We start from the raw sequence: 14,972 nt of genomic DNA, 5'->3' as shown, positions 1-14,972 counted from the left end.
GGGGCGCGGCGCGGCTTCGCCGGCCAGCCCTCCGGCGGCGGCGCAGCGGGGGCAGGCGGAGGAGGGGTTGCCCGGCGGCGGCGGATGCAGTTTCCCCCGTGTCGCTAGGGAGGGCGACGCGATTGAGCATTGTACACCTTCGAAAATAATTTTTGTTACTGTATGTGCCAGTACTTGTGCAGTTTCATCAAGTGCTTGGTCTAGTTAATCTCCAGCTTAATGGCCTTGGCTTGCTAAATTGAGAAACACGTAGAAACCATCGTTATCCCTACCAAATAAAACTGAGTTAATCACATGTACAACTTAACAACACAACAACGAGTTCCTGCGACATCAGCCTCCCTCCCACCTTCCGCGTCCTCCATTGCCGCTCAAGGTAGGTACTCACTCGTTCCCCTCCCCTTCGTGCCTCTCACCTCCTTTTCCCTTCTGTATGAAGAAGCAATTGACGGTCTAGGTATGCAACTCTGCTGTTAATATATTATTAGTGGTATGCCTCTTCTGTACAGTTTTAGTTAAAAAGATGCTGCATATGACCTCACTCATCAGAGCTTACTGCTAACTGTCCTACGTTTGTTTGATGCTTCGACAGGTTAAAATTCTAGGGTTATTCAATGGTGCTAAGAACCGAGGAGTGCGACTAGAAACTACAACTTACATCACTGTCAGCATAAGGTAAGCAGCATGCTTCTCCCTCTCTGTCTTTAATTTTTGTTTCAATGTACAGTTAAAAAGTCAGGCTTCTTCTGATTTTAGCTATTTAACTCGAGCTCGTCGAGCCGATGTAGAAAATTTCATGGGGCCCCTTATGCGGGGTTTCACTGTCTCATGGTAAGGAAACATATTAAGCTATCAAACTGGGTGGCATACTCACATGGCTATCTGTCATCATCAAGTCATGGCAGATTTTCAAGTTTTGATTTATCATATCAGTATATTAAGTATTACATATGTCTATATGAAAGAGAAGTAATCATCTTATTTAGAGTGTCATTAGAAAAGGAGAAAAAAATTACCCCTTGCTTCCGGGTCTTCTCTCTTCAGAAGGAAGCATGGGATGCATTCAAGATTCAACAAATTCACAAAAAGCCAATATTATGATCCTCCCCTGCGCGGTAGGTGCCCGACAGCGACATGAATTTTATTTTGTCGTTGCACAGTTGTTGTGCTGTCACACGTCTGTTCGTCGATGTAGCCGTGTAGGTAATTGCTTAATTTGCATTCCTGCAACTTTATGTAGTATTTGAAAAGAAAATTCATACCATTTGTTAAGGTCTCAGCATTGGATGTACTGAGATAAATACATAATATAATGCTCTATTTGCAATATTCTGGATGTGACATAAATTATTTTCCTACCTGCAAGTGTTGATTTTGTAACTGAAGTGCAATACTGTCCCATATGGCTGTCGGTGCCAGGAGTTCATGTACCACATTTTGTTTTGACGATCTGCATATAAGCATTATGATCTTGTGCCCGTTACAGATTTACCAAACATTGAAATTGCTAGTTTCCTTCGCTGATATGTGGGTTTTAAGCTCTGTCATCATGCATTTGAAAGACGTACTACAATACATATGACATGCTTGAAGATGAAATGATGCAAGTATGCTGTCTACCTTTTTGGACACATCCTATTGGTTCTACCATTCCCTGTACGTAGACTTTCATTATGTACTGCTGTTTCTGTTCTTAACTGATAGTGCACAAAAGGAAGGTGAGAAATTGACACAATTCAATGTCTGAGAGTTTCGAGTGAGCTTACCAACTTTGATGAGGTGAAACTTGTTACTCCCTCTGTAAAGAAATATAAGAGCGTTTAGATCACTAAAGTAGTGGTCTGAACGCTCTTATATTACTTTACGGAGGGAGTACATCATTAAGTTGCGCACTGCCTACTGTTCTTCAGTGCTAGAAAAACAAATTTTATATAATTAGCTTGTCTTAGTTGATTCAATTTACTTATTCTGCCAGTTTCTTTCAGCTAATTCGTTCACCATTAGCACCTACACCTCTCCTTACTGGGGTAGTGCCTCCCTCAAGAGTCGTCTATATTTAAGAGTGTCTTAAAAGGGTGATGACCTCCGCCAAGATCAGTTGATAAGACATTAAGACCTTAAAAAACATGAATGGGTAATTATGCAACTCTATTTTACATTTAAAGGAAATCTTTTTTTCCAGTTATTCAAGTCTGTTTTTCATTTAATGAAAACCTTTCTATATATGGTTCAATGGTAGTCTTCCTGAACCCTGGAATTACCATATATGCCAATAACAGAGTAGCAATCATTTTAAAATGGGGGAACACCGTGCAAGTGGTGCTTTTGGAATTCACTGCGGTCCTGCATTGCATGCTCGTCTCATCTGATACACTTGTGTAGGCAGCAGCAGTAGGCACAAGTGGTGCTCCGGTACTATCAGCTTTTTAACACAAGTGGTTCTGCAAGTGCCGCATGCAAGGCCAGAGACTTGACTGAGCCGAGGGCTGGCAGCGGCACATGCAAGGCCAAAGACTTGACTGAGCTGAGAGCTGCCGGCGGGATTGACTGCTTCAGAAGCATCTGTATGAGTGGTTGGGACACAGAGAGGAAGGCCACACAAGGGTCATCTATATTGGTTGCTTCAGGGTCTTCCAAGCATTTCCCAGAGTAGCAGCCGCTTGCCTGCAGTCCTGCCACAACTTCGCAGGAGTAACCGCCTGCTTCTGCGCTGGCCAGGCTCTGGGGCTGCTGCTGCCTCTACAACACCAGAGCTGCTGCTGCTGCTCCACTTCTTCCGGTAACTATTTGTGCAAGATTGGATTTTTTATGTGTGATTTGTTCAAGAACAGGCCTCGAGCTGTAGACGTGTCTTGCTCACACCATTCTCGTATCTGTTAAATTCTGCAGTGCACTTGTGCTGTGCCTCGTCTTTTTGGGGAGTTTCTTCTGAGTGTTGCAATGGAGGCGCTGGTGGCCACCGCGGTCGGGCCACTGGTTTCCTTGCTGATGAAAAAGGCGTCCAACTCCCTCCTTGAGAAGTACAAGGTGATGGAGGGAATGGAGGAGCAGCACAGGATTCTCAAACGCAAACTTCCGGCCATCCTCGACGTCATCAGCGACGCCGAGGAGCAGGCGACGGCCCACAAGGAAGGGGCAAAAGCCTGGCTCCAGGAGCTCAAGACAGTGGCTTATCAGGCAAGTGAAGTCTTTGATGAATTCAAGTACGAAGCACTCCGCCGTGAAGCCAAGAAGAATGGGCACCTCACCAAACTTGGCTTTGATGTGATAAAACTCCTCCCTACTCACAACCGCATTGTATTCCGTATCAGAATGGGTCCCAAGCTTCGTCATATTCTGCAGTCCATTGAGGCCCTCATAACAGAGATGCAGCGCCTTCGGTTCAACTATCAACCACAGCCGCCGGTGTCCAAGTTGTGCAGGCAGACAGATTATGTTATCATCGACCCACAAGAAATTGCCAGTAGATCCAGAGACAAAGATAAGAAGAAGATTGTTGATACACTACTTGGTCAAGCTGGAAATGCAGATCTCGCAGTTGTTCCCATCATTGGAATGGGGGGCCTTGGCAAGACCACATTAGCGCAGCTCATATACAATGACACTAAAATTAAGGAGCATTTCCAGTTGCGGCTCTGGGTCTGTGTCTCTGGTACCTATGATGTGAACTCCCTGGCTAAGAGTATAGTTGAAGCATCTCACCAAAAGAACGATAATATAGATATACCCCCACTGGATAGACTTCAAAAATTCATCAAGGGGCAGAGATATCTCCTTGTATTAGATGATGTCTGGGACAGAGAGGTCCATAAGTGGGAAAGTTTGAAGGGTTGTTTGCAGTATGGTGGCATGGGTAGTGCAGTATTGACAACAACTCGTGATAAACAAGTTGCTGAAATTGTGGATGCAGATAGATCCTACAATCTCAGTCCTTTGGAGGACAGATTCTTAAAGGAAATTATTGAGGCTAGAGCATTCAATTCGAAGAAAGAAAAGGCTCCTGAGCTAGTCGAGATGGTTGATCAGATTGTGAACAGATGTCGTGGCTCTCCTTTAGCCGCATGTTTGCTGGGCTCTGTACTCCGTACCAAGACCACGGTGAAAGAATGGAAGGCCATAGCATCTAGAAGCAGCATTTGCACTGAGGAAACTAGAATCTTGCCAATACTCAAGCTTAGCTACAACGACCTGCCATCACACATGAAGCAGTGCTTTGCTTTTTGTGCTATATTTCCCAAGAATTACAAGATTGATGTGGAGAAGCTGATTCGATTATGGATCGCAAATGGCTTTATCCCAGAACAGGAAGAAGATAGTCTTGAAACAATTGGAGAACATATTTTCAATGAGCTTGCCTCGAGGTCATTTTTTATGGACATAGAGAAAAGTAAAGATGTCTCATGGTATTATTCCATGACTACATGCAAAATCCATGATCTCATGCATGATATTGCAATGTCTGTTATGGGAAAGGAATGTGTTGTTGTTGCAACTAAGGAACAATGTCAAACCAAGTGGCTTCCAGATACTGCTCGGCATTTATTTTTGCTAGGTGAAGAAACAAATGGTATTTTAAATGATTCTATGGAGAAAAGATTCCCTGCTATCCAAACACTTCTATCCGATAGTTTTGTGCAAATCTCAAAATACAACTCTTTGCATGCCTTGAAGCTCTGTATAGATGTCAAATTACTTCTTGTGAAACCATTAGGGACAACATCATATCTACTGAAATCAAAGTATCTGCATCATCTAAGGTACCTCGATCTCTCAGAAAGTTGTATCGACACACTTCCTGAAGGTATAAGTATTCTATATAACCTGCAAGTGCTGGACCTTTCCTACTGTTATTATCTTGACCGACTTCCGAGGCAAATGAAGTATATGACTTCCCTCCGTCACCTATACACTCATGGATGTGAGAACTTGAAGAGCATGCCTCCAGGACTTGGAAAACTCACTAGGCTGCAGACTCTTACATGTTTTGTGGCAGCAGTTACGAGCCCTGATTGTAGTGATATTGCAGAGCTGCATGATTTAAATCTTGGTGGTCATCTAGAGCTACGCCACTTAGAGACTGTTGAAAATGCAGAAGCAGAAGTAGCAAGCCTCGGAAACAAGAAGGATCTTAGAGAACTAACATTAAGATGGGCTTCTGTTTGTGACAGAAAGGTGCTCGACAATTTCAAACCTCATGATGGGCTGCAGGTTCTGAGGACGTATTCCTATGGAGGAGAGTGCATGGGCATGTTGCAAAACATGGTTGAGATCCATCTTTTTCATTGTGAAAGATTGCAGTTTTTGTTCAGATGCGGTACATCCTTCACTTTTCCAAAGCTGAAGGTGCTTATGCTAGAACATATGTTGGATCTTGAGAGATGGTGGGAAATAAATGGGATGCAAGAGGAACAAATAATATTTCCTCTGCTTGAGAAGTTGTCTATTGGGCATTGTGGAAAGTTGATAGCATTACCTGAGGCACCATTTCTTCAAACACCGTTTCTTCAAGAAGCATGTAGTGCAGACACTAGACTGGCGCGTTCACCATTTCCTGCCCTGAAGGTACTTGAATTGAAAGAGTTAGCGAGCTTTCAGAGATGGGGTGCAGTTGAAGAGACTCGAGAACAGATATTGTTTCCTCAGCTTGAGAAATTATCAATTCAAAGATGTCCAGAGCTGATAGATTTACCTGAAGCACCAAAACTCATTATATTAGAGATTGAATATGTCAAGCAAGAGATCTTCCATTGGGTAGACAGATATCTGTGTTCATTGACCCAGCTGACACTGAGGCTGTACACAGGAAGAACATCAGAGGTGGACAAGGAGAAATGGAATAAGATATCCCCTATCACATTTATGAACTTAGCATTAGACTGTTGGAGCCCATTCTTTGGATCAGGTGCACTAGAGTCTTGGGACAATTTTGTACATCTTCAAACTTTGGAAATTATTGGATGTGATGTGCTTGTCCACTGGCCAGAGAAAGTGTTGCAAAGCTTGCTATCCTTGAGGAAATTGAAGATTGTAACCTGCAGAAATCTTACTGGATATACAGAAGCTCCTCTTGAGTCATCAAAATCTGAAAGGAGTCAACAACTGCCAAGTCTGGAGTCTCTTGAGTTGAAATTTTGTGCAAATTTGGTAGAGATGTTTGATGTCCCGGCATCTCTCAAGAGAATGAATATTTCTGAGTGCAGTAAGCTTGAGTACATATTTGGCAAGCAGCAGGGCATGTCAGAGTTATTCCAAGGGTCTTCTTGCGATGAGGCAATCATGCCTGCAGCTGTATCAGAGTCCATGAATCATTTTTGCCCATGCCTAGAAGATCTAGAGTTACTTGATTGTGATAGTTTACCAGCGGTTCTACATCTCCCTCCATCCTTAGAGACAATCTTTATTGCTAGGTGCAGTAGTATTCAAGTGCTGACATGTCAGCTAGATGGGCTCCAGAAACCACAAGTCACTGCATCCACGAATGTACCAGAGCTGCCGGCAGTAGCAGCAAGAGAGCATTCGTTTCCTCCTCGTCTCGATTCTTTAAAGATATACTCCTGTGATAGCATGCTAGGGGGGATTCTCCGTCTGCCCATGTCCCTCAAGCATCTGGACCTTTTTAGGAGCAATGGGTGGATATCGTTGGAGCCTCTGTCGGCAGAGCACCCCCCATCATTGGAATCCCTTTTGCTTGAAAGCTGTAGGACCCTGGCATCCCTGCCGAATGAACCACAAGCATACAGGTCTCTCCGATACCTTCGTATTAAAGGCTGTGCTGCTCTAAAGAAGCTCCCTGGATGCCTGCAGCAGCGACTGGGCAGCATTTACTTCAAACAAATAGCAGCACGTTATGAAGGTATGTTGCACGTCTTTCTATCTTTGCCACATTTAACCAACAAATACAGCCACCCATGCCATCATTACCACGTTTGTTCGCCATATTTCATTGTCATATGGTATAATTTTTCATGTTGCATTAGTTGGTACAAGTTTGTTCTGGCATCATCTGTGTGATATATCCATTATGATGGTAGTATGCATGACTTACAATCTTCACCACAATTAACCAACAACTGCAGTCATCTATCTTATCCACTGTACCACGTCAACATGTTTGTATACGTTTGCATTTCAATGTCATATGGTATAATTTTTCATGTTGCTTAGTGGTACAAGTTTGTTCTGACATCATTTGTGAAATGTGCAGTGACGGAATTTAATCCATTTAAGCCAAAGACATGGAAGGAAATACCAAGAGTTGTCCGTGAGTGGAGGCAGCCTGCTGAAACCGATGATCCTGAATCTCCCACTGACTTAGAGGGTATGCTAGAAGCTATTATACCGAAGATACTTTTGCAGACAGAGCTAGGCCGCTAGCTTGTTCAGGAACTTTGTAAACTGTTATTTTTAACCCCGTGGATGCTACGCTGGCAATGCTAGCTGGTCAATTGGGGGATTTCAAATTTGCACCCTTCCGGTCAACCTGGTGCTTGCTTTGCTTATCTGGGCAGAGAAGTCTGAAACATCTATATAAATATAGATTTATAGGCTGAGGTATATGTAATGCTCCTTCTTCTGTTGGGCTGGAATAACTCTTCCTTGTTTCCTTAAAATGACTTGTCGAGTGTTTAGGTGGCGTTTTTCTTCTGTGGCATTGGTGGTTCATGACATAATTCCTCATGGATCGATGAAATACCTGAATGTCTATCTATTAATTCCTTCTTAGTAGTACTTACTCAGACTGCCTGCATCAGCAAAGATTTGGTTGCTTTGGTAGAGTGCTAGGGGAATAAATACTGGCTTGTAATTGCCTTGTACAACTTGCAGTCGCTCTCGGTCGGCCGAGAATTGTTTTCAGGCCTGCATTGCCTGGAATCACATCATCCCAGCCTGAGACGGTGGCCATTCAGTTTCCTGTCTGGCGGCGGCGACGGGGTGGGGGGAGAGAAGAAGGGGGCCGGTCGAGCGTGGGGTGACCGGGAGGGAGGGAGGGGGGACTCTGAAAATTGATTCTTAAGTAATGAAAAGAAGTTCCTTGCTGCCTCTGCTGCTGTACACTCCTGTGGACATTACATATGGAAGATGTGCAACGCAGGTAGTGATGTTCACTTTGTAAGTGTGAATGGACTGATGTGCAGGTGCCCTTCTTCCCAAGGATTTACTCTTGGTGTGTTTCTAATGTTCCTTTACAGTCTCCTGAGTGGACCCGAAGCCTCTGTTTCTCTGCTACATGCCTGAAACCCTGTTTTACTATGATGACAGAGTGGACCTGAAGCTTGAACCAATCTGTTTTTCCAGGTTTAGCAGAAGTTGTGATAGATATGTATGTCCACACCTGTCCTGTGAGCTATCTATGTAGTCATGCATCTAGTTTTAGTGTTGTTGAGAAGGCCTTGGGTTTCAGCTTGCTGAGAAACTTTTGGAATTGTGAGATTTCAATCACAATGATGGTACGCCGGGCAGTGCAGGTTACTGGGGAGGTGTCGATAGCACATGTTGAATCATCCTTTGGCCAGAGGAACTACTAAAGCTATAACTTGTTAGGGATCATCCTGAGAAATTTGGCCCCTATCTTGCTCAGATACTCGTATTGCGAGTGAACCTGAATTTCCCAGGTTTAGTAGAATAAACTTTTTTAGCTGTGGTTTTATCCGCTTGGATACCGATGGTACACCGGCAGTGCTGGTTACTGGGGAGATGTCGAGGGCCAAATCATCCATCTCGCAAGGGGAACTAAAGCTATAGCTTGTCTGAGGAACTTTCCAGCACTCTGCAGTTTGGATATTGTGATTTTCTTGGATGCTCTGCTCTGCCACTATAACTGAACTCCTCTGCTCCGCAATACAATAGGCTGCTCTGCTCTGCTTGGGGAATGCTAGCTTGTGATTGCTCCTACAAATGTACTGTAGTGCAGTCGCTATATGGATGGAGAATTGTTGGGGCACGCAGTGGAGTGCGTGGTTCCAAGTCGAGCATCACTGAATCAACATCCCAGGCCGAGCCAATCTCATCTGGATTTGGTTTGCTGCTGCTGGTCCTCTAGGTGTCCACGACAGGCTGACCTGTTACTAACAACTTTTACATTATGCAATCCAAAATAGGCTGTTCTATCAACCACTTTCAGATATAGTGCATTGTACAAATAACCTCATCACGTGCTCGAGGTTTAATCTGTCATCCCACAAAAAAAAAAACATGCTGCAGCAAAATACTGGTTTCTGAGGAGACATGTGTGGACAGAGCTAAGTTCTTCTCACAGTGAAGATCCAGGATTTTCCTTGTTTTCCACATGGTTACCTTGTTGACCGTTCTGCATCTCTATTTTCAAATGATGTCATATCAAGTTTGGAGTATTGTTGGTTAGGAGAGAGAGGAGAAAAGTAGTATCTAGCAATTTTTTATGTTGCAGCAGAATTTTTTATGTTGTAGTTTATTTCTGAAGGATAGATGGGTGACCCACACTATTACACCCACTGATATGAATCTTTATTTTATTTTTTTGTTATCCTTTGAGGTGGGCACTAATTTGTACTAGGGACCAACCATACTATGATTGTCAGTGGCATCCAACGCACACACGACAAGATGCCATGCTAGCTCTCATGCAAAGCCAGTTAATTGGTGCCAAAAGGTTAAGAAGCTGAAGAAATTAAGCAGTTGACCAATGTGTTGCTTTCAGGCTGCCCCAAGTAACATTTAGCAGGGCCTGTTTTGGTGATATGACTTGTTAAGATCGCTGATTGATATTTTATTTTGGTCATATCTTTCAATCTAATCATGAACTAATGATACTATATGCACCCAACTTTTGTTTATAAGGTCACCTGAACTAATGGCAACTAGTACAGGAGCAAATAATCTACTTCTGAGCTGCATCACGAAGGGAAAAATGTAAGGAAACAAACTACACATATTAGAGCATCTGCCAACTGATGATGTTACCTATTGTGCCGTGTATGCATATAGTGCTATTTCAGCATGCCCATGGTTGCGCATTGGCTGAGCTTCGCACATGGTATTCTGCATTGAAGCTTCTGCAATTGTGTTCAGTAAAACTTATTCTGCCTCTCATACTTTGGCGGAATTTTGCCTCAGTGTCATTCTTCATTAACGCCAGTTTTACCGCAGATTGTTATATACCAATGCATTTCGAGCTATTCTGAGTTACTACTGTACTGTGATCGCCGTTCAGATAGTACTCTCGATATTATTATTTTTTACGAAAAGGGGGACTCCCCAGCCTCTGCATCAGAACGATGCATATGGCCATCTTTATAAAAAAGCAAATAGGTTCAACAAGGTCTTACAGTCTGAAACAAAGTAACGGCAAGCTCACAAAGAACGTAGAGCCTACTCAGGGAGAACACTTATATCTTGATAATTTAGTGAGAGATCATCTTATAATGCTACCGTCAATAAAAGCAAGATAAGGTGCATAAAAGATAAACTTTACATGCAATCAATATAAGTGATATGATATGGCCATCATCATCTTGTGCTTGTGATCTTCATCTCCGAAGCACCGTCATGATCACCATCGTCACCGGCGCGACACCTTGATCTCCATCGTAGTATCATTGTCGTCTCGCCAACTTATACTTCTACGACTATCGCTACCGCTTAGTGATAAAGTAAAACATTACAGGGCGATTGCATTGCATACAATAAAGCGACAACCATATGGCTCCTGCCAGTTGCCGATAACTCGGTTACAAAACATGACCATCTCATACAATAAAATTTAGCATCATGCCTTGACCATATCACATCACAACATGACCTGCAAAAACAAGTTAGACGTTCTCTACTTTGTTGTTGCAAAATTTACGTGGCTGCTACGGGCTGAGCAAGAACCGTTCTTACCTACGCATCAAAACCGCAATGATAGTTCGTCAAGTTAATGTTGTTTTAACCTTCTCAAGGACCGGGCGTAGCCACACTCGGTTCAACTAAAGTTGGAGAAACTAACACTCGCCAGCCACCTGTGTGCAAAGCACGTCGGTAGAACCAGTCTCGCATAAGCGTACGCGTGATGTCGGTCCGGGCCGCTTCATCCAACAATACCACCGAACCAAAGTATGACATGCTGGTAAGCAATATGACTTGCATCGCCCACAACTCGTGTTCTACTCATGCATATGACATCTACGCATAAAACCTGGCTCTGATACCACTGTTGGGAAACGTAATAATTTCAAAAAAATTCCTACGCACACACAGGATCATGGTGATGCATAACAACGAGGGGAGAGAGTGTGACCACGTACCCTCGTAGACCAAAAGCGGAAGCATTAGCACAACGCGGTTGATGTAGTCGTACGTCTTCACGATCCGACCGATCAAGTACCGAACGTACGACACCTCCGAGTTCAGCACACGTTCAGCTCGATGACGTCCCTCGAACTCCGATCCAGCCGAGCTTTGAGGGAGAGTTCCGTTAGCACGACGGCGTGGTGACGATGATGATGTTCTACCGACGCAGGGCTTCGCCTAAGCACCGCTACGATATTATCGAGGTGGACTATGGTGGAGGGGGGCACCGCACACGGCTAAAAGATCAATGATCAATTGTTGTGTCTATGGGGTGCCCCTGCCCCCGTATATAAAGGAGCAAGGGGGGAGAGGCGGCCGGCCAGGAGGAGGCGCGCCAGGAGGAGTCCTACTCCCACCGGAAGTAGGACTCCCTCCCTTCCTTGTTGGATTAGGAGAAGGGGGGGAGGAGGAGGAGAAGAAGAAGGAAAGGGGGCGCCACCCCCTCCTTGTCCAATTCAGACTAGAGGGGGAGGGGGCGCGCGGCCTGCCCTGGTCGCCCCTCCTCTTCTCCACTAAGGCCCATGTAGGCCCATTAAACCCCCGGGGGGGAGGGGTTCCGGTAACCCCCGGTACTCCGGTATATATCCGATAACCCTCGGAACCATTCCGGTGTCCGAATATAGTCGTCCAATATATCAATCTTCATGTCTCGACCATTTCGAGACTCCTCGTCATGTCTGTGATCACATCCGGAACTCCGAACTACCTTCGATACATCAAAACACATAAACTCATAATATGATCGTCATCGAGACTTTAAGCGTGCGGACCCTACGGGTTCGAGAACTATGCAGACATGACCGAGACACGTCTCCGGTCAATAACCAATAGCGGAACCTGGATGCTCATATTGGCTCCCACATATTCTACGAAGATCTTTATCGGTCAGACCGCATAACAACATACGTTGTTCCCTTTGTCATCGATATGTTACTTGCCCGAGATTCAATCGTGGGTATCTCAATACCTAGTTCAATCTCGTTACCGGCAAGTCTCTTTACTCGTTCCGTAATACATCATCCCGCAACTAACTCATTAGTTGCAATGCTGCAAGGCTTAATTGATGTGCATTACCGAGTGGGCCCAGAGATACCTCTTCGACAATCGGAGTGACAAACCTAATCTAGAAATACGCCAACCCAACAAGTACCTTCGGAGACACCTGTAGAGCACCTTTGGAATCACCCAGTTACGTTGTGACGTTTGGAGCACACAAAGTGTTCCTCCGGTAAACGGGAGTTGCATAATATCATAGTCATAGGAACATGTATAAGTCATGAAGAAAGCAATAGCAACATACTAAATGATCGAGTGCTAAGCTAATGGAATGGGTCAAGTCAATCACATCATTCTCCTAATGATGTGATCCCGTTAATCAAATGACAACTCATGTTAATGGCTAGGAAAGATAACCATCTTTGATCAATGAGCTAGTCAAGTAGAGGTATACTAGTGACACTCTGTTTGTCTATGTATTCACACAAGTATTATGTTTCCGGTTAATACAATTCTAGCATGAATAATAAATATTTATTATGATATAAAGAAATAAATAATAACTTTATTATTGCCTCTAGGGCATATTTCCTTCATCCCGTCCCTCTGGCATGAGGGGCTCGCCGGCGCCACACGAGGGGCGGCCACCCTAGGCGCCCAGGGAAAGAGGGCGCCGAGGCCACCTGCCCCGAGCCCCCTCCAGAAGGCGGAGCCGCCACCTGCAGCTCCGACACCGCTAGAGGAGAAGAGGGTGCCAAGGCCACCTGCCCCGGACCCCCTCCCGAAGGTAGGACCTCCACCACCGAAACCGCGTCCTGAGCAGGAGAGGGAGTGGCCGCCTGCCTAGACTCCTCCTCTCCCCTGACCGAGGTCGACGAGCCACCAAGAACGGGACTCACATCATCCTAAAAATCCAAGGCAGGAAACATGTGCTCAAAAACCTTGTCTGACTCCATCCGGTCACTCCAAAGTCTCGGAGGCGCGGAAGCAGGCTTGAACGACCCAAATCTCAGAGAGGTCATAGGCACCGAAGAGGGTGGTGCCGTCCCATCCCCGGGCGTCTGAGAAACGGGCCCCGGTCCACTGGACAACTCTCGTCCAGCATCATTGTCCGGTGCCTCCTTAGCACCCGAGCTGGCATCTCCCTCGTGCATGTCAACATCAGTCCCATTGGCAGCCTCGGCGAATAGATCCTCATCCTAAAACTCAATCACGAGGTTATAAATCTGGCCTCGATATGTGCACTTGACCACATCAGGCACGAACTCAATATCCAGAACACTCACCAGCAGTCGGGCTACCCCGTGAGCTCTGGTAAAAGCCATATCCACTCTCTCAGTTTTCAACACCATAATGCCCCAGCTAGCCACGACCCTAGCATCCTGCATCGGCTTCGAGGGAGCCCCGGAAAAACGCAGCCAAACTTGAGTAAGAGGCTTACCCTGGGGTTCGACCTTCCTCCACTTGTGGAACTCGAGGATACATTCTGTGCCTGGCACTTTGCACATCCCAAAACTCAGAAGTCTCTGCAAATCCTCAACTAAAGGGAACTCAACCCTAAACATTTTTACGTCGAGACTAACGAGCTCCCACTGGAAGTCACCTGGAGCTAACCTTCAGCCTCTGCACAATCTGGGTCTCAGAGACCTCTCCTTTGGTGACTTTGACAACCCCAGTGGTCAGACTCTGGGTCTTCTCAGGAGTCTCCCTCGCACTAGGAGACTCAAAGAACGTGAGCTCAGCACAATACACTCCATACATCATGAGAGACGGTATCTGATCACGCAAAAATGGACATTCCCCCGTATCATGTGCCCGCTTGCCACAAGTATCACATAGTTCAGCCACACATTCAGCAATAAAATGACCCTTCTCTCCACAACGATAGCACAACATTTTCTCCTTCTTGTGCGCCCACTTGGACGCTTTGTCCAAATCAGCTCTGTCTGTCGCCTCCACTGACACTGACACCATGGTCTCATTCCCGGGTATCTCAGCATTAGCGAGCGCCGTCACCACATCCATAGCCTGACCGGACAACACCGTCGCCTCGGCAGCCCCGGCAGCGGCCGTCTGCTCGACGACTACAGGCGGAGGAGGCTGCCATTGATGGAACCGACCACCTCGACCACCACGATGACCGTGGTCCCCGCCCCGCTGCCGATAACCCGGGCCAGACGCCCCCTCAACAAAACCACCCGGAGGACCGAGAAAAGGTCTCTCCGCCATACCATCACTCTGTCAGGCATATCCACGGCCACCACCCGTCGACGATGAACCACGGTGTTGGCCATCCCCATATGCATTGTAACCATCATCTCCCCATTGAACCCGGGGCGTTCCAGAAGCACCTCCAGCACCCGTGTTATGAGACGGCGGCGGTGCATGCGTCTGCACTGACCCATGCCGATTCTGCACCGGCTTCGTGACGTAATGAGGCGGTGGAGCCGGCCGAGGATGATGACCGGGCGTCACGCCCTGGTTCCCCGAAGGAGGCCGCCGCGGTGCACCACCCCGCCCCGTAGCAGCAGCCACAGTCAGTCCAAGCGCCGGCGGGAGAGAACCAGGAGCCGGGCTGCCCCGACCCACAACAAGCGCCAGCGCCGAACCCTGCAAAGGCTGCTAGCCCCGGGTAGAGCAGCTCCTCCACGCCCCGAAGCCGCAAG

General features: G+C 46.1%; 1 protein-coding gene across 2 annotated transcripts in view; it reads left to right on the top strand.

Annotated features, from left to right (window-relative positions):
- The window catches only part of LOC123184755 (putative disease resistance protein RGA4), a 10,487-nt gene extending 2,859 nt beyond the window's left edge, over nucleotides 1-7,628 (top strand). The window contains exons 2-5 of one of the 2 annotated variants that reach the window (XM_044596830.1): nucleotides 593-675; nucleotides 2,383-2,779; nucleotides 2,890-6,853; nucleotides 7,205-7,628. In XM_044596830.1, coding sequence (XP_044452765.1) covers nucleotides 2,941-6,853; nucleotides 7,205-7,374 — 4,083 coding nt within the window. In that variant the 5' untranslated portion in view covers nucleotides 593-675; nucleotides 2,383-2,779; nucleotides 2,890-2,940 and the 3' untranslated portion in view covers nucleotides 7,375-7,628. Of the gene's footprint in view, nucleotides 1-592; nucleotides 676-1,985; nucleotides 2,780-2,889; nucleotides 6,854-7,204 lie in introns of both variants that reach the window. The other variant, XM_044596824.1, reaches the window with a different exon arrangement.
- Nucleotides 7,629-14,972: the final 7,344 nt, after the last annotated feature.

Source organism: Triticum aestivum, chromosome 1A (genome assembly GCF_018294505.1).
Source record: "Triticum aestivum cultivar Chinese Spring chromosome 1A, IWGSC CS RefSeq v2.1, whole genome shotgun sequence".
NCBI classification, from domain to species: domain Eukaryota; kingdom Viridiplantae; phylum Streptophyta; class Magnoliopsida; order Poales; family Poaceae; genus Triticum; species Triticum aestivum.
This window is presented reverse-complemented; position numbering and strand designations above follow the sequence as displayed.